The sequence below is a fragment of the Penicillium antarcticum genome, assembly GCF_028974205.1.
Source record: "Penicillium antarcticum strain IBT 31339 chromosome Unknown utg000006l_segment0_segment0, whole genome shotgun sequence".
Lineage (NCBI taxonomy): Eukaryota > Fungi > Ascomycota > Eurotiomycetes > Eurotiales > Aspergillaceae > Penicillium > Penicillium antarcticum.
In genome coordinates, this window is record NW_026695304.1 from 2535435 (window position 1) to 2561652 (window position 26218).

At 49.6% G+C, this 26218-nt stretch overlaps 13 protein-coding genes across 13 annotated transcripts; 8 read left to right on the forward strand and 5 right to left on the reverse strand.

The window, feature by feature from the left end:
- Positions 1-385: 385 nt before the first annotated feature.
- Positions 386-1681, forward strand: N7508_007038 (putative aminotransferase; the record flags this gene model as incomplete). The annotated part of the gene is made up of 3 exons (XM_058465103.1): positions 386-418; positions 475-914; positions 967-1681. The coding sequence occupies 3 exons, from the start codon at positions 386-388 to the stop codon at positions 1679-1681; spliced, it is 1188 nt and encodes a 395-aa protein (XP_058318956.1).
- A 17-nt stretch (positions 1682-1698) lies between these two features.
- Positions 1699-2541, reverse strand: N7508_007039 (transcription factor domain-containing protein; the record flags this gene model as incomplete). Its single annotated transcript, XM_058465104.1, has 1 exon — positions 1699-2541. One exon carries the CDS (start codon positions 2539-2541, stop codon positions 1699-1701), a length of 843 nt encoding a protein of 280 aa, XP_058318957.1.
- Positions 2542-4515: 1974 nt separating this feature from the next.
- N7508_007040 (uncharacterized protein) lies at positions 4516-5779 on the forward strand (the record flags this gene model as incomplete). Its single annotated transcript, XM_058465105.1, has 3 exons — positions 4516-4544; positions 4611-4963; positions 5031-5779. The coding sequence occupies 3 exons, from the start codon at positions 4516-4518 to the stop codon at positions 5777-5779; spliced, it is 1131 nt and encodes a 376-aa protein (XP_058318958.1).
- Positions 5780-6689: 910 nt separating this feature from the next.
- Positions 6690-7145, forward strand: N7508_007041 (uncharacterized protein; the record flags this gene model as incomplete). The annotated part of the gene is made up of 1 exon (XM_058465106.1): positions 6690-7145. The coding sequence occupies one exon, from the start codon at positions 6690-6692 to the stop codon at positions 7143-7145; it is 456 nt and encodes a 151-aa protein (XP_058318959.1).
- A 1998-nt stretch (positions 7146-9143) lies between these two features.
- On the reverse strand, positions 9144-9599 carry N7508_007042 (uncharacterized protein; the record flags this gene model as incomplete). The annotated part of the gene is made up of 1 exon (XM_058465107.1): positions 9144-9599. One exon carries the CDS (start codon positions 9597-9599, stop codon positions 9144-9146), a length of 456 nt encoding a protein of 151 aa, XP_058318960.1.
- Positions 9600-10334: 735 nt separating this feature from the next.
- Positions 10335-12134, forward strand: N7508_007043 (uncharacterized protein; the record flags this gene model as incomplete). Its single annotated transcript, XM_058465108.1, has 5 exons — positions 10335-10450; positions 10490-10596; positions 10659-11022; positions 11121-11410; positions 11461-12134. 5 exons carry the CDS (start codon positions 10335-10337, stop codon positions 12132-12134), a joined length of 1551 nt encoding a protein of 516 aa, XP_058318961.1.
- An 827-nt stretch (positions 12135-12961) lies between these two features.
- mmm1 (ERMES complex subunit MMM1) lies at positions 12962-14490 on the reverse strand (the record flags this gene model as incomplete). Its single annotated transcript, XM_058465109.1, has 3 exons — positions 12962-14348; positions 14396-14426; positions 14475-14490. The coding sequence occupies 3 exons, from the start codon at positions 14488-14490 to the stop codon at positions 12962-12964; spliced, it is 1434 nt and encodes a 477-aa protein (XP_058318962.1).
- Positions 14491-14732: 242 nt separating this feature from the next.
- Positions 14733-15671, forward strand: N7508_007045 (DUF1183 domain protein; the record flags this gene model as incomplete). Its single annotated transcript, XM_058465110.1, has 1 exon — positions 14733-15671. One exon carries the CDS (start codon positions 14733-14735, stop codon positions 15669-15671), a length of 939 nt encoding a protein of 312 aa, XP_058318963.1.
- A 174-nt stretch (positions 15672-15845) lies between these two features.
- N7508_007046 (transcription factor TFIIIB subunit BDP1) lies at positions 15846-17794 on the reverse strand (the record flags this gene model as incomplete). The annotated part of the gene is made up of 2 exons (XM_058465111.1): positions 15846-17716; positions 17767-17794. The coding sequence occupies 2 exons, from the start codon at positions 17792-17794 to the stop codon at positions 15846-15848; spliced, it is 1899 nt and encodes a 632-aa protein (XP_058318964.1).
- A 319-nt stretch (positions 17795-18113) lies between these two features.
- On the forward strand, positions 18114-20563 carry N7508_007047 (E3 ubiquitin-protein ligase BRE1; the record flags this gene model as incomplete). Its single annotated transcript, XM_058465112.1, has 6 exons — positions 18114-18293; positions 18377-18520; positions 18579-18630; positions 18683-19221; positions 19269-20339; positions 20390-20563. 6 exons carry the CDS (start codon positions 18114-18116, stop codon positions 20561-20563), a joined length of 2160 nt encoding a protein of 719 aa, XP_058318965.1.
- A 409-nt stretch (positions 20564-20972) lies between these two features.
- On the reverse strand, positions 20973-21966 carry N7508_007048 (urease accessory protein UreF; the record flags this gene model as incomplete). Its single annotated transcript, XM_058465113.1, has 2 exons — positions 20973-21778; positions 21828-21966. 2 exons carry the CDS (start codon positions 21964-21966, stop codon positions 20973-20975), a joined length of 945 nt encoding a protein of 314 aa, XP_058318966.1.
- A 241-nt stretch (positions 21967-22207) lies between these two features.
- N7508_007049 (protein kinase COQ8) lies at positions 22208-24379 on the forward strand (the record flags this gene model as incomplete). The annotated part of the gene is made up of 1 exon (XM_058465114.1): positions 22208-24379. The coding sequence occupies one exon, from the start codon at positions 22208-22210 to the stop codon at positions 24377-24379; it is 2172 nt and encodes a 723-aa protein (XP_058318967.1).
- A 238-nt stretch (positions 24380-24617) lies between these two features.
- N7508_007050 (uncharacterized protein) lies at positions 24618-25598 on the forward strand (the record flags this gene model as incomplete). The annotated part of the gene is made up of 2 exons (XM_058465115.1): positions 24618-24877; positions 25007-25598. The coding sequence occupies 2 exons, from the start codon at positions 24618-24620 to the stop codon at positions 25596-25598; spliced, it is 852 nt and encodes a 283-aa protein (XP_058318968.1).
- Positions 25599-26218: the final 620 nt, after the last annotated feature.

Below are 26218 nucleotides of genomic sequence, written 5' to 3' on the forward strand. Positions count from 1 at the left end.
TCTTTTTTTTCATGTTTTCTTTTTTTGGGTGGAGCTAAAAATTCTGACGGGGGTCCATGTTGCCGGATTGGGAGATTGTTGCGCCCCACCCAATCAGAGCGTTTGGTGGTGCCCCCACTTGGGCAGCATATCAAGCATATCCGGGTGCATAGGGAACAGATGGGAAACACTGGGATATTCAATCTACTTTTGGGGTAATGAATAAATTTTGGAGCCTCTGGAAATATTTCTTTGGCACGGGTATATTAGCGATCCAGCCAATCATTATTGAGCATTCACATTTGGCGTCACTGTGGCAGATATCTATATAATCCACAGTCTTGTCTTTCTTCAATTATACAACCCGTGATTCCTTTACTTAATTTGCATTGAACCTGAGCACCAAATGGTCCGAATCAGCGAATTCGCCGTGGAGCGTGTAAGTAAATTTCAATTCTCTAAATTCCCTCAAACCAAAGACCTAAGTCAACATAGTGGATGGACCTCTACGAAAACGACGCGAAGCACAATCTAGCCGAAACATGCTGTGCCTCAATCTCTCTGAATGATTTATTGTCTCTTTCCAACAAGAAAAATCTGGTGGACTATAGCCAGAAGCAGGTCTACGGTGCGATCCGGGGCTCAGAGGCTCTGCGAACCAATATTGCGAATCTATATTCCCAGTCTGTCACCGCGAAAGATGTCCTCGTGACGAATGGCGCTATTCAAGCAAACTTCCTGGCACTCTATACCAATATCGGCCCTGGAGACCATGTTATTTGCCAGTACCCGACGTATCAGCAGCTATACTCCGTGCCCGAATCTTTTGGTGCGGAGGTCAGTCTGTGGCGGTCGAATGGGGAGGAGGGATGGAGGTTGGATATGGAAGAACTAAAGGATTTGGTTCGGCCCGATACGAAGTTGATCATTTTGAAGTATGTGCTTTTCTACTTGGTATTGATGCTAAGTTTCTAACTGGGTTTATAGCAACCCCCAGAATCCTACCGGTGCTATTCTTCGCCGGGAAGAGTTACAAGCAATTGTTGATATTGCGCGTGAGCATGATATCCTCATTCATTCTGACGAGGTGTATCGGCCTCTCTTCCATTCTCTCAACCAGGGCGAGGAGGTCCCCCCGTCTATCCTTGAGTTTGGATATGAAAAAGTGGTTTCGACTGGTTCCCTGTCCAAGGCATTCAGCTTGGCCGGTATCCGGCTGGGTTGGATTGTGTCGCCGAACCCCGATATCATTGAAGCATGTGCCTCTGCTCGTGATTACACTCTTATCTCAGTTGGTCAGATCGATGATGGTGTAGCTGCACATGCATTGTCAAGTCCGTGCGTGGGAAATCTGTTGCAGCGCAATATTCAACTGGCAAAGCGGAATCTGGACATGCTTGAATCGTTTGTGGATGAGTTCAGCTGGGCCGTGAAGTGGACCAGGCCTTTGGCTGGAACGACTGCATTTGTCAAATTTGTTGACAGGGAAGGACGGGCCATCAATGATGTTGTCTTTTGCCAAAGACTGCAAGAGACGACTGGAGTGCTGCTGGTACCTGGCAGCCAATGCTTTGGAGATGGTGTAGATTTCCGTGGCTTTGTGCGAGTAGGCTATGTTCCCGAGCACGAGGTGATGGTCAATGGCCTGCAAGGTGTGAAGAAGTTCATGCGTGATGAGTATGAGAAGCTGCCGTTGGCGTAGTCAGCCAGTCGGGCCGTTTAAAATAAGACCAGTTCCAAGCCCAGTGTTGCATAATAACTATCCCAGGACAATGAACTATTCGACGCCCAGTAATTGCTCAATATTTCTCGTGCCCTTGTAAAATTGCCCATACCAAGGTTTTGCATATCCCCCATTCGCCTGTAGATAAATTCTCGTTCTTTGATGTCATTGGTCTCACAGCCAGCGCTAAACATTGGCCAAAGAATTAGGATATTGGCCGACGAGAAAGGGGATATTTGTTCGATGGCGTGAATAATGTTCTTGATATCCGACTTGACAACATCGTGATGGCTTGGAAGCATCTGGACTCGACGATGAAGATGCAGCAAAGCAGAGTATACAAACGCTAGGTGTGTGCTCTGCAAATCGATGTGACCGCCAACATTGGAAATGCGACAATCGACAAGAGAATATATTTCATTCTCGAGAGACTGAGACTCCTCCATCCGATCGCGCAACCCAAGCTCACTTTGACTTTGCCTCCGCACCAGATGAGACAGTTTAGCAAGCAGCGGCGCCAATTTCAGTGAGTAGCCGCACATGTCATCAACATGCACACTGTCTTGATCAAGAATCCGCTGCAACAGCCCATTCTCAAGGCCCAGAATATCACCCGTTTTTAATCCAGATAGTCCTGCAATAACATCCATCGTAGTGAACCACTTAACCACACACTGGATATAGGGATCCGCAATTCGCAATGTGCCCTGGCTATCCAAAAACCCAGCCAGCAACCGCATGACTCCACCAAGATGAGTGCGCCAAGCCTGCATGTTCCCATTACAGACATCATTCGTACAAAGAGCCATTGCAGTAGTCACCGTCTCCGCTGTCAGCATTGCATCCGTGGCACAGAGAGTCGACCGTAGACTGGAAATTGACAGATTCGTAAATTTCAGACATGAGACCCGGGATGCTGGTTCTGTGTCTTTCAAGAGTCGACTATGATGGCTACAAGCAGAAGCCAATAATGCATAGAGGAGGTGAGGTGTTTCCAGAGAGCTTGCAATAATCCTCTGAAGGAATATGCCAGGGGCTGCAGGAAAGAGTCGGGGAGCAGTCTCGGTACTGAAAATATGCATGAAAAATTGAGACTCTTTCGTTGACAGAAGTGGTGATAAGTAGATTGTCGGTTGATGCGCTAGAGGGCTCAGACTGTGGCTCACAGCGAGGTCGACTTGATTATTCGCATTCTGCCTTGTCCGAATTGGCCTTGTCCGATCTAGGCCATGTGTAATTAGATTTAGTTCATATTTGCACTCTTTAGGAAATCTAGTGCAGCGTGAACATATCGGCTTTTTCAAGTCGCACTATAGATCAATGTCAGTGGAACTCATGCGGAGACCGACGAGTTTCTTACTTTTACTTTCTTCCTTTTACACTCTGCGCAGCCATCTCGTCTCCTTTGGGCGCCGTCAACTTTGCCAATTCGGTGAGTCTGCATTAATAGTAATGCACGGAGGGAAGAAGAGAATGTTGAAGTGAAGAGGATCGGGTATCCCGCAATTGCTCCCGTTTGAGTCAAGTACCCGATTCAACCAATCACATTTTATCTATATTCTCCACGTACATCTAAGTCCAAGTTGAACATCGGGAGCATGAGAATGCTCTAATAGGAGTAACAGGTTTATACATCAGGCAACTGAGGAAGGAGAACCACTCGACAACTTCGCAAGCCCGTTGGATGATTATGGGGTCATTGTTCTTTTGACGGAGCCAGCTCATGGCTTCCAGAATGCTACAATTTAACTGCTTGAATGTGCCTTTGTGCCTCAAGATCCCGTCGACTGTGCCTGCGCGCGAAACGACGCCCTAAGGTGGGCCCGATTCAAACCACATGAGGGCAAAACTGCCCCTCGCAATGCCGTTGGCACATTCCGTAAGCCTGCGCCCATTGAGAGACTCAACATAGCATAAAATCTTGATGTTACAAGACCTGGAGGGTGCATAGAATCGTCGTAACATGTGCTGCACTTGATAACTACACACGATCTGGAGATCATGAAAGTGAGCGGGTAGGTCAATAAACGCTCCATGTATCTTCTTCGCCTCTCTATTTCTTTCCGCCCATAGAATGCAAACAAAACTTTGATTGATGACACTCTCGCATATTATTTGCATCATTGCATTTGGAAAACGAAGCCATGGAAGATCTTACAAAGATTTCAATACACAAGAGGCCCACGATGTCAAAGTTCGCAGCGCGAAAGAACATGAATGTAGAGAGCATACTGACAGGGCTTTTGAAAGGTACTTTGATATTGACTACAAAATAAGATTCAGGATAAGAGGTAGCTAGGAGAGATGTGCTGCGTGGGAGGCCAATTTGAATGTAGCCTTGTTTTCTTTGTACAACCAGACATGGTATATCATACACGTATGCAGTTTGAGTGACGTTTCAATCAGTACCATCGTCGCTAAATTGAACTAATATTAAGTACTTGCGATACATAAGTATCAGTTTGATACTTGAACTGCCCCACATACATTGGGTCAATATCTTGAATGCGCAGTTGCATCCAAAGAAAGTAGGTACTTGTACATGTACAAAGCAGCCCAGTACCAAACCCCTCCCTGCAAGCCCCTGTCAAATCTCGCCTCACCATGAAACTGCGCTGGTTGGGTATTGATACATGCCCAGATACTATTTCTGACCAGCCAAGATTTCTGCCTATTGGTCTGCCCTATATTCAAAATCCTACTTGCTTGTCCCCCGCGCTTAGCAAATTTCCTACTTAAGCCGAAGATCTCCTGGTCAAATTGTAGCCTGAAATTATTTTCTAGTGAAGTTCTGATTCTGCTCGCCTATCACCATGTCTTCTGATTCCGAGAAACCAGCTAAGTATTTACACCCAGACCTAGAGAGTTAATAAAGTATCCACCCTAAGCCACCATTACTTTTGCATAGGTCAATCTTCACCAAGAAGCCTATCCAAATCGAAGTTGGCAGAGACAATAAGATTTACTACGTGCATCATGGAGCCCTTGAGGCGTGTCCTTCATTTGACATCGAATTCGAGTATATGCTTGACTGGAGTGCTTTTGACGAACAAACCGTCGAATGCGTCTTGAGCTTCCTTTACACGGGAGATTACCCAGTAAATCTTCCAAGTCCCGAATCCACCAAAGGCAAGAAAAAGACGACTGAGGATGCAGAAGAAGAGCTGGTGGAAGAGCCGGAGGATGAAGACACAGCAGAGGTGGAAGAGGAGCCAGAGGAAGCGGTAGAAGTGGAAGAAGAAGAAGAGGACCCAGAAGAGGGTAGGCTCACATCAAACGATCCATATAATGACATGAGAAAAACGCTGACACAAGACGGACGACTCAGAACCGCAGTCGCCAGCAAGTGAGCCAGCATCCCCAGATATAGAAACCACATATGAGCGACGGTGCCAATCCGAGCCAACATCAGCACCATCTATCTCTGGTTCTCAGTCGGAATCGGGAGACGATTTGATCGCTAGACCCCTGACACCTCTTCGAGATTGTCCAGGCGTAAGGCTCCCGGACGAGTTCACGCCACCCAACAGACAAGACGAGCCACAAGAAGCCGACGTCGCAGAAATCTACCTCCATGCCAAAGTCTACTCTTTTGCCTGTCATTATGATTTCATAAAGCTGAAAGAGTTCACACTAAATCGCCTCGCTCAAATTCTCGATCGCTTACAGCGAACACAGCTGGATCTATTCCCATACCTGGCTGATGCGATTCGACTGATCTATACCACGACCGAGGAAGGTGATTCGGCAAGATATTTGCTTGCGCAGTTCGTTGCATTGAAGTATACCACTCTGCTAGGCGAGGCGATGAACAAACTTGTTGCAGAGGGAGGCGACTTTATGGTTGATGTTTCTGGCAAGCTTGCACGAAAGATTAGCTCGATGGCATTGGAAGAAAAGGTTGAGGAACTGACTACAAAGAATTCCGAGTTAGAGATAGAGGCTGCTGCCGATCGAAACGTTTTGAAGAGCTTGAAGGAGGAGGTTGAGGGTTGGGAGAGTTGGAATCGGCAGCTGGCTTATGCACAGCGGAGGAAGCAAGGGGAGAAATATCCGATCTTTACCTACGAGATCTGATATACAGTCAAATCACGAGATTCGAGGAGACCGGATGTATTCCGAGGAAGGAAGATTGAAGTTCATCGTTACGGCAGTCACATTGAAATTGAATCACACTGGATTGAAAAGAGGCTATAGACATGGGTTTGTTCTGACAGTTCCGTCAAACGTTTATCAGTATGATCTTCAAAGGCTATGTTCCTATCCAATGTGTCCTGACATTGTGACGCTGACAACGGTGATCGAAATTCGGCCCTTACTCGTAAATTGAAGCAGCATCATATGATATGTCTGATATTGCTGAGGCTCGGAAGGAAGACCGATTTCTAGTTAACATCGTGAAGCAATAGGGTGTAATGGCGGGGTCGGCAAAATCTGGCCATGACGACTACCGCAGGTCGAAAGATAGCTTTTACTCAAAACCACCTTTTATTCTAGACCCTATTCATTTTTGGCATAAGAAAAGATTGCATTTCGTTCCAGGCACTATTTTCTGCCATATGGAACCAACTCAGGGATGGAATATCAGTGCAACCCCGCGAACCTGTGACCGGTGCTTCAGCCTTGTATGTATTCCTACTTGGATGGAGAGTCTTCTCAATTAATCGCTCTTGATAATACTGACGTCTTGAAAAGAAGACTCAGTGTGACCTTGTAGATCCCTGCTCCAGATGCAGGCGGCTGGGCCTCACATGTACAACCAACAGACCAATTCGGCCCAGGGGAAGACCTAGGGGCCGAACGCGAAAGACCGCACAGAAGGCTGCAGCCCGTCGGCATTCATCAGCGACAAATTCGTCGTTGGTTGCTATACAACAATCGCTTGAACTTGCCCCCGACTACCATTTAGATTCCACAGAGGCTGCAGCACTGCTAGAATTTATGCTTCAATCCGCCCCGCAGCCTTGGAATATACTCCATTCTACCCATGAATGCACATCCGCCAAAATTAACAGACGACGGTTCTGAAGGCCCCGATGCCAATGAGGATCCCGTCGCTGGCGGTCTTCTCATCCCGGGTCTGACTCATGCTTTACTTGCAATTGCAGTAGAACTGCGGTCCCACAGCCTGCCATGCTCAGAGATCGAACATGCTCACCGCAATAAAGACTCGCTCAGGACGAGCTCCCTTGCACATATGCCCAACCTTTCCTGGCAGTATCGTCCACATATCTCCGACGCCATGTCCCTTCTCTTTCTCAGTTTCACATGGTGTTTTGATAAGAACTTGTGTGAATTATCACTGCGCTGGAACTCTCTAGCCCGTGTCATTCTGACGGATGCTGCTCGTAATCATACAACGGACGTTCCTGCAGTACAATGGCTTGAGCAACGGTTCGTCTCGCTCTCTACCAAGAAAATCTACCAGAGAACAAGGACTTAATGGGCAATGACTGAATAAGGTATCATGCAAATAGGACTTTTGAGGGCATCGTTTTACAGGAAAGGTCTGTCAACAAAACAATCTATTGAACGCACCTCGCAGTTGGGTCTACCTTGCTTGAGCCTTTCTGACCAGATTGCAGAGTACTCTCACTCCTGCACTTCGGTTGTCCATTGGCAACGGATCAAGCAAGCTCTACCGACACACTTTTGAACTACACCTCCGAAGTGCCCTCGCACGACTGGAACTCACCAGTTGATAGCAGCGGATTACTGGCGGCGGCTTTTTTTTAAGATGTTCAACTATCTGGCCAGGTAGGTCAACATGCCATGATCTACGATACCCGGTTGAGAGGCTTATGAAATGGAAACCAGTGCTGCACGTCTTGTTTTGGAGGAACCAAAATTGAAGAGCCGCGATTGGAGAGATGCATACGACCGCCTCGAAGACTTTTTCCTTTGCTTTCCGCCCTCTTTAATCAAGTTCAAGGACATTGAACATATTTATCAGGCGGAAGCGATGATCTGGATGCATGGACTACTGATACTTCTAAGATCTACACACCCGTCGACATAAATGGGGACCTTCAACTAACTGATCCAAAGATACCAAACGAGACTTGGTAGATATTTTGTTTGACCCGCAAGTTCTCACGGAAGAGGTTCTTCCATACGCTCTAGGTCAATCTCTGTTATTGGGGGAGGTTTGTCAATTTTCTTATCCGATACTGTATTTCAAGAACCACGCGTGGGAGGCGCATGTATCTGCAGTGATAGTCTATAATCATCGTGGCTCTTTGGAAAAGACACATTCTGACTGACCTGACACAGATTTTACCTACATTACAGCGTTTGGATGGTCACCTTGAAGGGATTTCTCCTGCAGTTGTCCATTTCCTTGTGCAATCATGTGTAGTGCAAATAGTCGCTCTCTGCCAGTACTCTCCCGCGGGCGATATAATGGCCATTGATGATCTGATTGCACAGCCTTTACTGGTACCACATATATTGGCATCATCTTGTCAGGTACATCTCGAAGCACTATCAATTCTTACGATGAAATGCCAAAGGTATAACTCCCCGCTGCTTACGGAGGTTCGAGATCTCTCAAATTCTGTTATTCCCGGATCATCGATGGGGACTATAATACTAAGAGCATTTCGGTCTCTGTTTTGATGCTATATCGTTGGAAAGGAAAAGGCATTGGTATCATTCCAATGACTCAGTCTGCAGCACTCAAACAGTGGACTTTCTTTCAATCGACGGAACAAGACATCCATAAGTACCTGGTAAGACCTACCGGAAAAGCAAGATTGGTCATGGAAGAAGTCTGTTCACCAGGAAGCAGGATCTGCGAGCAGGGGTATTTTGACTTCTCTATTCTGATACTGTAACAAAACACAGTCATTTATCAGCTCCAACGAACCATTCATGTTCAATATAACACACAGTTCTTGCATGGCTTACAAGCTATACGATTGGTAAACAAAGCTCAAACTCTCGGCTCAGATTGTCAAGATGGAGGTAGTTGCTTGACGAGCTCAACATGCCAGGACTGTGACTGTACGACTCATATCTCCGCCATAGTTCCTGTAGCAGCGTTGAAAGTGCGTTAGATGCTCTATACCAAAGCACAGTTGCATCTTTTGCAGAAGCGACAGGATCTCGCCCTGGAGACCAGGATTATTCCCGCACTCATTCGCGACGACGAGAAGAGGCCACGACATGACATTCATTATTGTTATGCGTTGCTCATGCACGAGATTAAGTAGAACTCTGAAGCCCAAAAGCATTTCTCGTATAAATTTTGCAGTGACATCCTTTCGGTCGGAGAAAATTGGTGCAAAGACACTGGTGCTGAACCCACCTCTCCATAGGTAGAGCAGCGCCGCCTTTCTCATTATCTTCCATGCGCTTGTCAGAGCGAAGGCAACAGGCATGGATATCCTAGGAGGCAGATTTGGTGGCTGCCACAAGACAAGGACGATCTCTAACATATTCAACATTTGCATATGGGTATCCTCTGTCGGGGAGGCGATGCGGCCAGGCACAGATGACCCGGTACCGTCCCTTGGCCTATCAAGGTTGTGTCGTAGAGCTTTCTGACGAGGTCTTGGATTGAACCCGGGCACTCGGGTAAATTCGTAACCTCCAATACAGCCGAAACAGTGGCTATGATGGTCAACTGAGACTTTGGATATCCCACGATAACCTCCAAGGAGGAGAAATCGAGCTCCAACGGCGTGCCGGGAGGGCAAATATCCCATTCTAGCCAGGCTCTTCTACTCTTTCCAGGGCGGCCCAGGGAAAACACGCCAATATCCAGATGCGCGGCCATTTCCTTGACCAGTCGGCCTAGTCCGGTGCCCTCTGTAATGTTCGTGTCCAAGGATTCAATCAATGATATCATGCCAGCCACATGGAGTGCCCAATCATGGACTTCTTCAGCATGCATATTTCTGGGAAACCCAGCTATGGTTAAAAGCAAGACTGAGCCCAGAACTTCGAGGGCAACGTCGTGGCTGGCTTCGGCAATGTGCAGACAAGCAATATTCTCCCGAAGGCCGATCAATGCATCATGATACGACTCAAGGGCAGCTTTCTTCGGGGACCATAGCTCAGGCTGAGACTTTTCGTTATTCGCCGAGTCCAATACGGTTGATGAATATGCCGTTGTTCGTAAACGGCCAGCCAGTGCCAGTAGGGCAATTCGAATGCTCCGGTGAGATTTCGCCAGTGTTAATAACTCTGCTAGGAACGGTACCCCTGATTCATTGATGGCAGTGAATCTAACCCTAGATATGTGTATCACTTAATTGCGAAGAAGGTTAGCCACACAACAGAAAGCACTTGAACAATCTACACACATGATCGAATGGCTTGGTTCTCCGGGCCCGAAAGAACCAGCCCACTCCTGTGCAATTCAAAGGGCTCTGCAAACGTCCTGTAGCATGCTGTATCTTGGCTGCAATCCATGAGGCTAACTTGGGAATGGGAAGGGGAATATGGTGCCGTGATGTTCCCACGTGCATACCGTATGGTTAGATAGTGGTATTGATACGCGGACCTCGGGAAAATCCCGGCCGAAGTATAAAAACCACCGACGGTGATTTTCCTATATCCTATACAAATAGTCCCGCCATATTTCCTTTTTATTAGATTCATCATCGTGACTTTCTTCATTGGCGCCATGGCTTCGAGTGCTCCTACCCTTGCTGTCTTCCATCATGCTGACGATATCAAGCCCAGCAATCGCGGGGGCTTTGGCGCATACTCCGACCTAATTGGTTCAAAGCAAGTCACATGGTGTGTTATATAGTGTCTCAATTGCTAACGTAAATAAAGCTCAGAATCGACAAAGTCGGTTTGTACTGGTGTTTGGGGCCTTGACCTCGATACGCCGACCTCGCCGTTTGTCGCCACGCACGATGAGGCGAAATATGTGGTCAAGGGTAAAAGTCGATGACCTGTCATCTATGTGAGTTCCTCGGCTAAACATTCTTGGTTATGATAGGAGAGGCTGTTGTGAAAGACGAGGTGACCGGTGAAACACATGTTTTGGTACCCGTATCTTTATTCTGGATTCCAGCTGGAGCGAAGGCGTCCATAGTCTCATCGCATGGCCTCAAGACCGTTTACGTCGAATCAAGATTGATGGCGCCCACTCAGGTCCCCACAAGCTCAGAGACATTGGAGAAAAAGCTGAATGGACTTATTGCCGAATACGTGGCGCAAAATCCAGCCTCCAAGAAGGCAAACGAACGGGTGCGACAGAGCCTTCCAGACGGTAGCACTCGGTCGGTTCTGGAATCGAGTCCTTTCCCTCTATCCGTCAAATCAACAAAGGGATCTTGTCTCACCTCGGTTGACGACAAAGTGTATGTGGACTTTGTGTCTGACTTCACTGCTGGTCTTTTTGGTCACTCGAACCCTAAACTTCAAGAAGCTATCACTCAAGCTGTAATCAATGTTTTAGTCTAGGGGCTGTGACAGAACTTGAGGCTGAGCTTGCAGAGTCTCTCAAAGAACGGTTCTCTAGTATTGACCTCGTCCGGTTTTGCAACTCAGGTACTGAAGCAAACACTTATGCACTTGCAGCTGGGCTGGCTTATACAGGCCGAAAAAAGGTAAAATTTTACAAAGCTCGCCATGAATTTGCCCCGTTCAAAGGCTTATCATTCCACGGGTTCTCGTTTTTGACCGGGGATATCACGGTGGAACGCTTACCTTTAGCAGCGAGCCAAACCCACTCAACTTACCACACGAGTATGCTATTGGAACTTACAACGACATTTCAAAGACTCGCTCTGTTCTAGACTTTGAAATAGGTGCAATTTTGGTGGAGCCAATGCAGTGTGCTGGCGGGATGCGTCCAGCTAGCGAAGAATTCCCGCGCTTCCTCCGTGAGGCAGCCAACATTCTTGGAACAGTCTTGATCTTTGATGAGGTGGTTATATCTCGCTTGGACTACCACGTTGTGCAGGGCAAGCTCTCCATCACTCCCGATATGACTACTCTTGGCAAGTATATCGGAGGCGGCATGCCATTCGGAGCCTTCGCGAGCAGGAAGGAAATCATGGGACAGTTCGACCCTCAATCGGACAGTAGCAAGCAGCTATCCCATTCTGGTACTTTCAACAACAATATCTTCACGATGAGTGCAGCAGTCGCGGCATCAAAGATCGTGACCAAGGAAGCCATTGACAAAACTATCATGCTGGGGGAGAGAGCCCGCCTGGGCATGAATGCCATCCTTCAGAAAAAGGGGAAAAGCGACAAAGTTTTTGCTATAGGCTGCGGTAGCTGTGTTGGACTCCACTTCGTGGGTCCCGATGCTGACATTCTCCGTGAGATATGCTACTTCCATAACATTCTCCAAGGATTGTGGATTGGTCGTCGTGGCTTTTTAACTTTCAACTTTGCGCACACTGGAGCAGAGGTGGACACTTTCCTTGCCTCTTTCAAGGTTTATGTAGATCTTTATGTATGATGAAAATGGCTTAGTAGCTGGCGCGCTGGAAGTGTGTGATATGGGTCCTTATATTTACTTCAAAGAGCATCGACAATCCGAGTGACCAGGGAGCAAGAAAGCATCCCACAGCTGCTCTTGAAACCCAAGAGAATTGAAGTTCAGAAATCCTGGAGCCAAGGTTGAAATATAGAGATCTGAACGAAACAAGTGAAATACAGGAGAATGGGTTGAATTGATATAATAGCGAGAGAGGGCCCTTATTCTTTGCCCTGAACTGCAACTTATTCAAATTCACCCTTTTTCTCGTTCCTGTATATCTTCAAGGCAGCAAGGTGGGTGCCTTTGTAATTAGAACCAAACAACAAGTACGATTAGGCTGGGACAGCACATGCATGGACTCGTTTGCTGGAAGAGCTGAGATTCCAGGGTGAACTATATCCTCCCAGTTTGATTGGCTGGAACAGAGAAAACCTCCGTTGGACGTTTAATTGGTTTCCCCACGCTCTTGGCCGATACCGCTGAAACTCTGCTATAGACATGTATTCATTAAGCGGATTCAAAGCAGCATAGCCCACATGATAGTACCACAGTGTAAACTTTGTTTGATGGATACATCATGATGTACTGCACTGGTCATTATAGCGAGATTGTGTGGGTCATGATACCCGGAGCTTCAAATATATAATTCCACCCTAGCAAGTCAACAAAGAAATAAGAATCAAACTCTCCTATATTTGAGCATCATTTATTACATTGTTTGGTTACGCAATACATAGAGTATTTGAGTCAAGCTGTGAATATATATGTCAAACAGGTCAAACCTGGATAATGCAAACAAGATCAAATCAAGCACCCTCAGGAACCGGCGTCCCGGCCGGCATAGCACCAGGCATTTCAAACTGATCACTAGCAGCACCACTATCCTGTCTCGTCATACTTGAGCTCCTCAAGCCACCCATATCAACATTAAAGCTACTTGTGCGGGAGCCAGCGCCCAGCCCTAACCGCGCATCCAGACCTCCTCGGAACCTTAGACCCTCTGGCTCTCGTTCATGACTATCAGGGAAGCGGATTGAGCTTCCATCGGCAGAGCCAGCACTTCGTGGTGGGGCTGTCGACCCGGCGTCCGAGTCCTCGCCTGTCCGGACACCTGTCCTGCCCATGCGAGGCCACAGGTCTGGAAGACCGACGACTTGAACACGGGGTTCGACGACGCGCTCTTCAAACCAGGCGTGGACGCGTGCCTCGACTAGTTGAGCTACTTTGGGCACATCCTGTAAACGACTGCGGGATCCGATGAGTGAGCGGACTGAGAGATCCAGACGGTAGTCGGGGAGGAAGGAGAAGGCGACATTGCTCTTTGGGCTACTTTTCGGCGGGAGCTGGTCGTCTGAGCTTGTGCGGTCTGCATTGTAACCCGGCTCTGCTGGTTGTGCTGGTGATCCGGCGGGTGTGTGGAGTGGTTCGGTCGATGCTGGGATGAGGGAGATGCAGAGTGTGCCTGAGAAACGCACGACTGAGACAGATAGCGCTACTGGTAAAATCGCAGATCTGGGCTTAGGGTAGTTTAGGACCATGGATGTCTCGACGGCAATGGAGAGGTTGTCGTCGCTGAGATCAACGTCCAGCAGGGCTTGTAGCCGTCCACCGTCTGAGTTGGGGTCATCAACGGCAATGATGCGACAGTTGCTGAAGATAGGAAATTCCTCTCCAAGCGAGATGTCCGTCACATTGATTTTGTCTATGAAAGAGGGTTTCTTCTCCGGGTTGTTCATGGCCGCTGTCAAGGAGCTGAGGATGGAGGAGGTGGGCGAGTCTTTGAGCGAGTAGGCTGTTTGCCTGTACTGAGCGATTGTCTGTGCGATGAGAACATTGAACCAGTCCAGTGACTCGGGTTGATGGGATGAATGGTGCATGCGGTGTCGGCCATGTTTGCTAGTGGGGTTGGTCGGAATGGCGCTATAGTAAGTTTTGCGGAGGATGGAGCGGGTATTAGTAGAGGTGGCAGGTACAGGACGAAGGACGTTTGACGTGGACGGTTTTTCTCGTAACGTTTTCTGACCGTCTTGCGGTGGGTTGTAGACTGAGCTGTAGCGGCGGTGGGTTGTGCGATTGGACATGCCCCGGGACGGAGGGGGCGGCGCTTCACCAAAGATGAAGAACTTGATGAAGGCTCCAATCAGTAGTACCACCGAGAGCTGACCGAGGAGGAAGCCTTGAGTAAATGACAAGCTGGGGGAGGTTAGCGGGATGCTATAGATCGCTGCACGGAGACGTACGAGGATTGGGGCGCAATTGGCGCAGGCTCATCTATGACATCGTCAGAAGTTGTACTCAACGATGATCGTATTTACTCACGTTGTTGGAGCGCCATCGTGACAATGTTCAAGCCATCGCCAGGGTGTGGAAGAGGAAGTTCCCGAAAGCCTCGGAGGGTTGGCTTATCTCTTATCGACCTGTTCGTCTCATCTTGGCAGCTCAGAGGACACGCATCGCCACTCAACTATTGACTGATGTTGGAGCCTGAGGATCTGATTGCTTATGACACCTATGCATCTTGAACAACCTGAACTCTTTATCTCACCATCTTCCCAAGAACAGACACTACCACCCACCATGCACATTTTCCAATTACTAGCCATAACCGCTGTCCTCCTCATAACACCAGCTACAAGCGCCAAACCACCAGGCCAAGATGCAATCCTCCTATCCAATGTCCAAACCTTAACACTGCGCGACCAACGAATGACCAGCTCCCGACGCGTGGCTCCAATGCCCCAGCTCAGCTGCACAGGACCCTCAAAGAAGATCTGCGATCTATACCAAATCGAAACTATGCGCTGCACAAATCAGGGCTACGACTATGACGAGGAAGATGTCCAGTGGACCTGCACTGCCTCCCTCCCAGCTGAATTCAAGCTCGGTGCTACAGATGTCATCTGTGAGGGGTATCGGAATTCGAATGATAAGTGGGTTCTGAAGGGGAGCTGTGGGGTTGAGTATCGCCTTTTGCTCACTGAGCAAGGAGAAAAGAGGTTTGGGAAGAGTCAGAGTCGTGAGGATGCGGGCTGGGCTTCGAGACAGACGGGGGGTACGGCTGGATATCGGAAGATGTTTGCCCTACTGGGGGATCTGATCTTCTGGGGATTTTTTGTTTCTGTTGCTGTCTTGATCTTTTGGCCTATGATTGCGAATTGTTTTGGGCTGCGGAGAAATCGCGGTGGCAGAGCTGCTGGACAGGGCTGGAGTGGTTTCTGGGGCGGAGGTGGTGGTGGAGGAGGTGGTGGTTATCCAGGGCCTCCGCCTCCGTATAGTCCTTGTCCTGATCCTAATGCTTCTTTTGGTCGGCAGGGTTGGACTCCGGGGTTCTGGAGTGGAGCGCTAGGTGGTGCTGCAGCTGGATACCAGATGGGAAGACGTGGCAATAGTGGATTTGGGTCTGGTTTCAGGTCTGGAGGTTATGATGCCGGCGAAGGCAGCTCTAGGTCTCGCTCGCCGCCCCGATTCTCATCTACAAGTGAAAGCACTGGGTTCGGATCTACAAGGCGCAGGTGAACAAAATCTATGCAAAGCCAATGAATAATAATATCAATCTGGCTACTGTAAATTCGAAAGGAGCCAGAGAATAGCAAACAGCCCAAACTCCTTGCTATGATGTGTATCCTGTGAAACAAACCAAAACGCCGTAAAGCACAAACCATTGCCTCATAAATTGCATATTACATCCCTTCAAGCCATGGGGAAATCATCGATTGTACCAAGAACCTCTTCGGTTCCTCCACCCATGTCTTTTGCCTGCTTCTTGCGCGACTTTTTGGCAGGGACCTTGTCGGTTTTCTCATCTTTGGCATCGGTACCGGTTGGATTATGCAGCATCTCCTCCTGCAACTGCTTCTCTTTAGCATGCTGATCTTCAATGCGCTTCTTCTCATCGTCAAGTTCTTGCTGAACCACCTTGGGGTCATCGTAAGTGGTGTTCGTCATCTCGGAATATGTCGCAATGTCGATTTGCTCGCGCGGTCCGAGCAAGGTATCCTTGATCCGCTGTGGATCGCGACGCTCTTCATTGTTGAACTTCAGTTTAATCTGGCGGCGAGACCGGCCAGGGAACAACTTGCTGATCACCATGAAATCAGTGCCGAACATACGCAGGCCACGGTAGAACAACTCCGTCATTTCTTCGTCCCAGGTTTCGGTCTTCGAACGCTTTCCGTAGGTGGCTTGGTTGACTTTTCGTGTCAGGTTACTTTCCACCACATCTTCCAGATCGCCAGCGGCTCGGGCAGCATCAGCGTGACGATCTACCTGCAAGGAGGAATTGTCCAGAACAATCTCGCCATTAACAATACGCATGATTGGACCGGATTGAGGCTTCCAATCCAGAGGTCGTTCCGCATTATCTTGTTCAGGTTCATTTTGCTTGACAGGCGTCCCAGGTGTGGGTGTTCCAGCCTTCTTTCGCTCTTCTTCGGCCTGTTCCATCTTCCGTAGTTCAGTCTCGCGCTTCGATTTCTTTCCGGTTCGTAGGTCCTTGCATAGTTCAGACATCTTTACCACATTGGGTAAGATCTCAACTGTTTCGGCGCCTTCTGGTGTAGGCTCACGCTTCTTGCGGGCGCGCTTTGGCTTCTCACTGCCTTCGGGGTCTGAATTACCAGCCTTTGAATATTTTCTCTTCTTCGTCTTCGCTTGCGACGGTTCTGGGGTCGAGGAAGTTGCAGATGCGCCGGATGTTCCATTTGGATCCTCGATTGTCGGCAACACTGACTGAGAGCCCCGACGGGATGAGGACGCCGTGACAACCGTCGAAACGGACTTCTTCCGGCCTGGCTTCGCGATGGTTGTTACAGATGACTTTCGGCGCTTGGCGGGTCGGATCTCGGTGGGCGCAGCATTGTCTTGGAATTCGTGCTGGGGTTGGTCGGATGAGAGAGGAAGTTGGGTGTCCACAAGATTCTCTGCGGCTCGGGCTGCTTCAACCCTGGCGTATTCCAGCAAAGCCTCTTCGGGATCATCGCGCGTGGATACAGGCTGGGTTACAGTTGTCGAGGTTGAGGCTGGGGTGGGTTGACGGGGCTGAGTAGGAGGAGGGGTAGGAGGTGCGGTTGGTTCTTGAGAACTTGGCTCAACAACAGAAGCCTTTCGTTTCGGAAAAGGAATGGAGCGAGCGACAGGTTTGGGGATTGAGGTGGTACTTGGTTTGGGGATCGAAATAGCATTCGATTTTGCGATCGGAGTCGCAATCGGGGTGGCAATCGGGGTGGCAATCGGGGTAGCAATGGATGGTTCAGTCGGCACATCAACTTTTTCAACAAGGGTAGCAGAGCTTGAAGCGATGAGTGATTCAGTTGGGGCTGCGTCCACCTTTTGCTGATTAGCATCCGCTACTGCAGGCGCTTCTGTCGCGGTAGACTCGGCAGCCGGCGCAGGCCCGGCTACATCGCTACGTTTGTCTGGCACGTCTTGTTTGTCCGATGGAAGGGTTTGAGCTTGCGCCGCCTGAACCTGAGCTTGTTGGACGGCACTGGGCCGTCTGGCGGGTGCGGCAGCGGGCGCACGGCGGACGGGCGCCTTCGGCGCAAACTTCTTGCCGGTTTTATCTGGAGATGCGTCAGAGAACGATCGAGCTTCATCGTGTAATGACACTCACTGATAACGGAGCTGGAAAAGGACTTCATGGCTGCCCATTTCTTTGTTCGATGCAGGTTGAAGATCGAAAAAGTTCCAGACTGGGGAAGAGAGGTGGGTTGTGATCACGTGGCTGACGCTAGCGGATTTTCCTCCTGCCAGGAGGCTTCTTGGATCTTTGCCATCCCACCCCTTCTCTTGTCTGTCCCCTTCCCCTCTAACTTCCACCCTTTTCTTGATTTACTGGCTATTGCCGTATACCGGACTCTCCATCGACAGGATTGGACACAGTCGCGAGATCTGCGTCTGGCTGACTGACGGACGGTCCGGTGGTGATATCAACCCCCTCTCATGCCAGTCTAGCCACTGATGCCGGCCGTCGAATTCCCTGTCACGACTTCAGAACCCGGTCTCGTCAAAATGGAAGACCGGAAGAGGCCCGCCGCCGACAATGACTCGGCCCCGCCTTTAAAGAAACAGGCTACCACCGCAAATGGCGGTAGCAAGCCACACCCGGACGCTGATATGCCATGGAAAGATGAATTGGAGGTATGAACTGTTCCAGGAGGAGGCTCCGATTATGCAATTCAAGTTATGCTTTCTGAACGTGATGCTGACTGGGTTTGGGATAGAAATTCCAAAAGGAAGCGATATTTCGCCAAATGCAAGAGTATAAGCGGGAGAAGTCGTCACTGGAATCGCGTTTGAGTAAAATGTCCAAAGCTGCCACGTTTCACAATGATCACCTGCGTGTTATCGATACTTGGTTCAAACAGGTATATTCTTTGTTCCTTTAATCGCAACATATGGCAGACGGAACTGACTCTGTGATAGTTGATTGATGAAGTAAAAGTACTTCTCGGGCCATCGCAAGCCGAAGATCAAGGTCCGTTCAAATGTTCACTCCACGCCACATACAAACGTTGACCAGCAAATAGAACAACACTTTCAAAGTTCCCTACAATTTGAAGATGTGGAGACTTTTGAGACGCACTTGAAATCGCGATCGGAAGACATTCGCACGATAATTTCGCAAGTCCAATCCAAATCGAGAGATGCGCCACCCGAGATTTCGGAAGTTCAGAGTCGCCTTGCAAAGAAGCTGGCAGAGGAAAAGGTTGCGATTGCAGAGCTTGAAAAGACTCTCGTGGAAAAGCAACAGTTGGAGGAAAGCCTTGAGGCTGCTTCGCTGCGGTATCTAGTGGCTGAAAAGAAACTTGACCGTGCGAAGAGTGTGACTGTTCTGAAGCTTGAAAAACAACAACTTATGGCTGCCCGCCCTGGCGATGCGACACAAACAAAGCGTGAAGAAAACTCGCCCGCAAACGGAGGGACTCCCGTGGGGGAGCCCAACCCCGAACTCGAGGAAGCTCATAATAAGCTGACGGCGGTGTCGGAAAAACAAAAGGAGCAAGTTCAAAAGCTAGAGGCTGAGAACGCGTCCTTGCTTAGCCAAATTACCGAAATCAAGATCAAGGTAATGCCGATTTCAGATTTCTTGATGACTCCGCTAATAAAGTCTAGTATTCCAAACTCACGGATGACGACTACGCACACACGGACCTTTTCAAGCAACTACGATCTCAATATGACGATGTTGTCAAGCGCATCAATCATTTGGAAGCAACGAATACTCAGCTTCGTGAGGAAGCCGAAAAGTATCGCACCGAAAGAACTGCATACAAAATGCAAATGGAGGATGAAATTCATAACACCGTCGCGGAGAAGGAAGCTCAGCTGATGAGAGCGGAAACGGACCTTGCTCGGATACGAAACGCTCGCGATGAGCTCCTAGCCGATCAGCAGATGCGAAAGGCCGCCCAGGATCAGGAAAAGACCTCTGGGTTGAAGCTACAAGAGCTGGCGGATGCTCGGGAGGCCCGAATTACAGCTCTCGAGTCGGAGGCTAAGAGGTTACAGTTGCAGATCGAAGGTTCCAAGGCTGACGAAAATGTGGAGACAATGCCGCTGGAAGAACTTCGAGCGAAATACACCAGTCTCGAACGCCAATATGCCATGCTCAATACTGAGTTGACCTCGATGCAGACGGCCTACACAAAGTTTGCCAAGCTGGCGTCCTCGAAAGTTACCGATTTCCAGGCTATGGAGGAGAAGATTGCGCGCCTCACTGCGGAAAAGTCCAAGGCCGATCAGAAATTCTTCGCAGCAATGAAAAGCAAAGAAGCACGCGATGTCGAAGTTCGCACCCTCCGAATGCAGAATTCAAAAACGTCGGATATTGTGTCACAGTTGAAGGAGGCTGAAGCTTCCACGCGATCATTGGTCTCCAACATGGACAAGAAAATCAATGAATCAAAGGAGGCACTAGACAAAGCTCTCAGCAAGCAACACAAGATCCAGCAACAGTTGACCGAAAGCGACATCCTTACGAATGGGTTGAAGCAGCAGGTGGCTGAGCTCAAAGATATCTCCGTCTCCAAGGATTCGACATTGGGAAGCACCAACTCTTCCTTGCGACAGGCTGAAACCGAGATTGCTGGTCTCAAGCAGTCTCTTACGGATACCAAGAAGAGCCTGGACAACTGGAAGAACAAGAGTCTTGGCAATTCGTCCTCGGAATATGAAATGTTAAGGGTAAGTCGATCGATCAATCCTTTCTCAAAAAAGCACGCTAACCGGCCTAGACAATCGCCATTTGCACCGTCTGTCGCAAAAACTTCAAGAACACGGCTATCAAAACATGCGGTCACGTCTTCTGCCGAGAATGCGTGGACGAACGTCAGTCATCCCGGTCTCGAAAGTGCCCCAACTGCGGCAAATCGTTCGGAAGCAACGACTACATGCACATCACCCTCTAAGCGACCTTCCCACCCTGTATTATATCTTTTCTTTCGACACTTCCTCTTTGCGTCTATCTTTTTTAGTCACATTCGGACGGGTTCATGGTGCGGTGTTTGGTTCAGCAGGTCTGGCTCGGGCCGGCGTTTGACGAGTTATGTATGGTCAGCCCTAACCGGGCCATTTTTTGTTCTGCTTATTCTTTTTCCCTTCCTGTTTTTGTGTTTTCCAAGCCAACGCCATGTGGGATGAGCGTGTCCTAGCACTCTCCTTGAGGCCGGCGCATACTGATCTCCGGGCATTGGACTGTTTTACTTAGATTTCACTGTGATGTAGGACTACGTGTACGGAGAGGAACCTCAAAACATGACGAATGCAATGTGAAAGTACAACGATAATTTATTATTTATTCCCGGAATCCCTCCCGGATTATGAGTTAAAAATTCTACTATACAACAACTCATGCCTCCCAATCCACAAATCCAGCGCAGGAACAACCTGCCCAGCCTCCTCAACAGGCGTATTCCACTCCCGCCCAATCCTCTTCACAATAGTATCCTGCAGACTCTGACTAGCAAGCACATTCTGCGCCTGATACGGCCCCATAACCGAAGCCCGCACAGCAGCACTCAAAACCGCCTTGGCATGATTCACCACAAAGACATACGCCGTCTCCTGCAAATCAAGCCCCATAGCCCGACAAACAACACCCCAAAGCGGAGCGAAGTGACCCTTGGGTCCTAAATCGTCTTCATCCATCGACGCCTTGAGAGCGTCACTTAAATCATCAATGGCCGTCACGGCTGCCTGGGCATCCCGTCCAGCAGGATTCTCAGGCCCAGCAAACGAAACCCGGAACGCGCGCTCCCAGACGCCGATTAGGGCTCGGCCTTGGGCGATGCTTGCGCGCTGTCCGACTATGCATGGCGTAGAGGCGTCGAGGTCGTTATCTAGAGTTTCGAGGGTTTCTGGGTTGCGATAACCTGCTAGCACGTAGGGTAGGGATGTGCTGGCGATTGAGGCGATGGATAGTTTGAGGAAGCGGTGGAAGGATGTTACGGGTGATTGCGACCGGCGCGGTTTGTTGTGGGCGAGGTAGGACTCCAGCCCGCTGGAGTATGCAAATGACCCTAGTGGGAGGGCCGAATCGGAGAGGAGGAGGAGGGCGTGGAGAGAGGAGGGGATTGTGGCGGATGTGAATTTCTTATTCTGTTGTGTCTTATATGTGGTTGGTTCTACGACCAGTTAGTATAGGAATTGGTTATTGGGTGGAATTAAGCGTACCTTTCAGTACCCAGCTGTTGGGGTGTGAGGATGGTGGGCTTGGATATTCGGAGGCTGCAAGTTGCGCGCGGGCATCTGCGAGGCGCGATTCGAGCTGGGCGACTTCGGCCTCGAGCTCGTTGTGGTCTTTGAGGAACATGATCTGGTATCTAGTATAGTCCGGGGTAAAATATGGGGTATTAATCAAGTGCCAAATAGATAAAAGAAAGTAAAAGGAAGAAACGCGACCTTATACTTCAAACATCAAAAGTGGGCGGAGACTGCCGTGCCACCCGATCCGTTCCTATCAGTCAATTACCAACCCTTTTTACTCACAACTCTCCCGCTCCGCCCCTACTTTCTCCGACATCTCCGGAGTCTCTCTTTTCCATCCTCCCGCCATGTCAGGTAAACGTCTATTAGACGCCATCCAATTCCTCAATGTCTCCGGAACTGTAGCTGCAAAACACCTCTCCATCCGCCAACACCAGCTGGATGTCTACACACGCACTTCCTCCCTGACAAAGGGCATAAAAGCCCAAACAGAGGGCCTAATCCTGACCGCACAAGCCGCCGCCGCTCTCGCGCGCCGATTCGACGAACCTTCGCCACCGACCGACTCGGCCAACTCCCACACTCCCCCGTCCGCCGATCTAGCCACTTCGCCGTCGACTTCGGCCAATGCCTCCACTACTACCACCACCACCACCAATGCCGCTGGTGTAACATCCACGTCGCCACACCCGGATCAAGCTCGCAAACTACAACGCCAGGCCGAGTCGCAAATCCCGGCTCAGACGGCACACTATGTCGGCGATGAGAAACCTGCTTCGTTGAATGTCAGTCAGCAGCAGGATGTTTTTTACAAGCCCTCTAGTTCGTCGGCGCCTGATTTGTCGAGCTTGCCGAGGGTGAAGGTGCCCAAGGTTGTGGGTGGTGAGCAGGTTGTTGGGGATGGGTTGAACGCGGATGTTTTCCACTCGCCGGTGCCTGCTGGGGAGGAGACCAAAAAGGTTGAGGGCGGGGAGGAGATGTCCGAGGAGATGTTACAGGGCTTGTTCCACAGCCCGCGTGTTTCTCGGATGATGTCTGGCAAGCCTGCGCCGAAGAGGGAATGGAATGGGCCTGCGGAAGCTAAGCCTGTGAATAGGAAATCTGAGGCGCAGAAGCTAGAGGAGCTGGCTGCTAGTGTTGCTGAGGATGTCGTGCCCAGTGCTGAGACTGTCAAGGCTCCCACGTACCAGATGTTGGAGTCGCGTGTGCCTTCTTCTCGCTTGGGTCGGTTATGGCAGTATGGTGGTCTGGCTACTTCGATGGCTTTTGGTGCTGTCGGAGAAGGTTTCCGACGCGCTACTGGTAGTGATGACAGTGGGTCGATCATGTTCAGTGCCGGTAATATGGAACGCATGGTTGCAAAACTGTCTAAGATGCGCGGTGCAGCTCTCAAGCTGGGACAGATGCTAAGCATTCAAGACTCCAACATGCTCCCCGAACCAATTCAACAAGTCCTGCAGCGTGTTCAGGACCGCGCAGATTACATGCCCGCCTGGCAACGCGACAAGGTGCTGACTGATAACCTTGGTCCTAATTGGCGCGACCTCTTCACCACGTTCAACGAGGTCCCTATGGCCGCCGCCTCAATCGGCCAAGTCCATTCCGCCGTCCTGGCCAGCACCGGCGAACCCGTTGCCGTCAAAGTGCAATACCCAGGTGTAGCCGACTCAATCGACTCGGACCTAAATAACCTCTCCATTCTCCTAACAGCCTCCCGCCTCCTCCCCAAAGGCCTCTACCTAGACAAGACAATCGCCAATGCCCGCACCGAACTCGCCTGGGAATGTGACTACATCCGCGAAGCCGAAGGCGCCGCCAAATTCCGCCTCCTCCTCGCCGACGACCCTGTCTTTGTGGTCCCCGAAACAATCCCATCCGCCTCGGGAAAACAAGTCCTCACAATGGAAATGCTAAACGGCGTAGCCGTAACCAAAATCCAAGACTTTACCCAATCCCAACGCGACTGGATTGGCACACAAATCATGCGCCTGTGCCTCCGCGAAATCGCCGAATTCCACTATATGCAAACCGACCCTAACTGGACAAACTTCCTCTACAACGCCTCCACAAACAAACTCGAACTGCTCGACTTCGGCGCCTCCCGCGCCTACCCAGAAAAGTTCATCTCAACCTACGTCCGCACCCTCGTCGCTGCAACTCGCAACGATAAGCAAACCTGCCACGACCTCTCGATCGAATTGGGTTACCTCACCGGAATGGAATCACCCGCCATGGTCGATGCGCATATCTCATCTATGACGACCCTCGCGGAACCGTTTATGCTTTCTTCGCCTGATCTGTATGATTTCAGTAATCAGACCATCACAGACCGTGTGCGTGCGCTTATTCCGACGATGATCAAGGAGCGGTTGGCGCCGCCGCCTGAGGAAACGTACTCGCTGCATCGGAAGTTGAGTGGAGCTTTCTTGCTTTGTGCGAGATTGGGTAGTTCGGTGCCTTGCAAGCAGTTGTTTATTGATGCTGTTGCTGCGGCGGAAAAGAAGGGGTTGAAGGTTTAGAGGGTTACCGCGATACAATATCTCCACGGATAAAGGGTGCTGGTCCAGTAGCCTGTGGAGCCTCTATGGCTCATGTACATTACTTCCAATATAATCAAGCATCATACAATAAAATCAGAATGACGACATTCTGACCGTCGACGAAGTTAAGAGCTGGGAGTCAGCAGTAATTGCAGAATTTGCTTCTTTTGGACTGCGATCAGCATCACCAAGACCCACATCACACTCAGTATCCAAAATGCCCAAGTCAGACCCAGCGAAGAACTATTTCAAGTCCCATGGGGGAAGGGCTTGGTACGATCGGCTGCTGCATCTCATAAAGCACGGTGATCGAGCAGCTCTTCTTGAACACGCCGGTGGTCCGCCCGAGCTGCCACATATGAACCCGTCAGCCATGAATACCCAGGATACAAAGAAGGCGTTTGATTTGAGGGAAGTAGGAGGTTTTCTGCCGTGGCAATTCCCAAGGGCCCATATCACCCTGCCGGATATCTTTGGGTGAGTAAATTGACGGCGTACTTGGAGATGTCACTTGTACTAACGGTAAGTAGTGCCCCGACTTGCCACTCACAACATCAACACAGAAATTACGAAGTCTAATGAAGTGGCGGTACGATACAAAACCAGTATGTCGATCAACGACGTTTGGAATTCGCTCGCCGCAGAAGGCCATCTCACACTCGGTGCTCGCGTCAGTATATCCCGAGAGACAACGATGAAATGGCCAATTGTTTGGAATGACCAGCCTTATCTTTGTGTAGGAAAGGCAGACTACAGCTTTCTTTTTGGAGACAAGGACAACTTGGCATGTCACGCTGTGATAGTTGAAGCCAAGCGGAATGTAGCCGATGGGCAAGGCCAACTGCTGGCCTATATGGCCATGACACAAGCAACCAGAAGGAAGCGTGGTCAGTCCGACTGGACAGTATCTGGCGCCATCTTTGATGGGAACAACTACACCTTCTACCACCTGGACATGGACGGCCAATTTTCCTTTGTATTGCTTCAATCCAAGCGTGAAGGTTGGCAACTAATAGCCGACATACTCGGATCCTTCATTCTCAAAGGCATGACACAATGCTCTTCTCTACGCGCTAGTATAACTAGCTGTCCCTCCGCTTGCCAATCCCTTCAATCATATCAGCGGCCTTCATTGGGCCCCTTTTCGTCTATCGATGAGATTCTGGACAGTACAGAGACAGCGCTGACTCACTTTTGAGTTGCTCTAGGATTCGAGATGAAATAGACAGACTATATCTTTAGGTTTATACTAATATTGCTATTGCTTTGTCACGGTATGAGGAACTAACGTGATCATTATGTGAGAACGCTATATCTTAAATCCAATTAGGTAGCTCCTGGAACATAACGCAAATTAGTAAGCAGCCAGATCTTGATTTCCGTGATACGTCCTAGAAGATCAAGTCAGACACCGATGCACTACCCCCACTCATCGTGGCGGTACAGCGACAGAAGGTTGATCAAAATTCCGTGGTGACATCTTGCGAGCTGGGAAGGGGCCTTCGATACCAGCGAGATAACCCGGTCTCCGATCTCGTCAATCTTGTTCGAGGATGGGGCTCCACGTGTTCACGCTATGATGTAATACGATCTCTAGCCCTAAGTATCTCAAGACTGATTGGGCCGATCTGCAGAGCTTATACCTCATAGACGTCGATGCACCAAGATCTGATGCAGATCTTTCCTCGGTCATCCTCGGGTCAACTATTGATTGCTTCGATGATTAGGTTTGCCCCTGCCGTCGGCGGGGCCGATCCAATGCCTCAACTGCATCAATCCGCACAAAATGAGCTCACGCGAAAATATTTTAGCTATTTC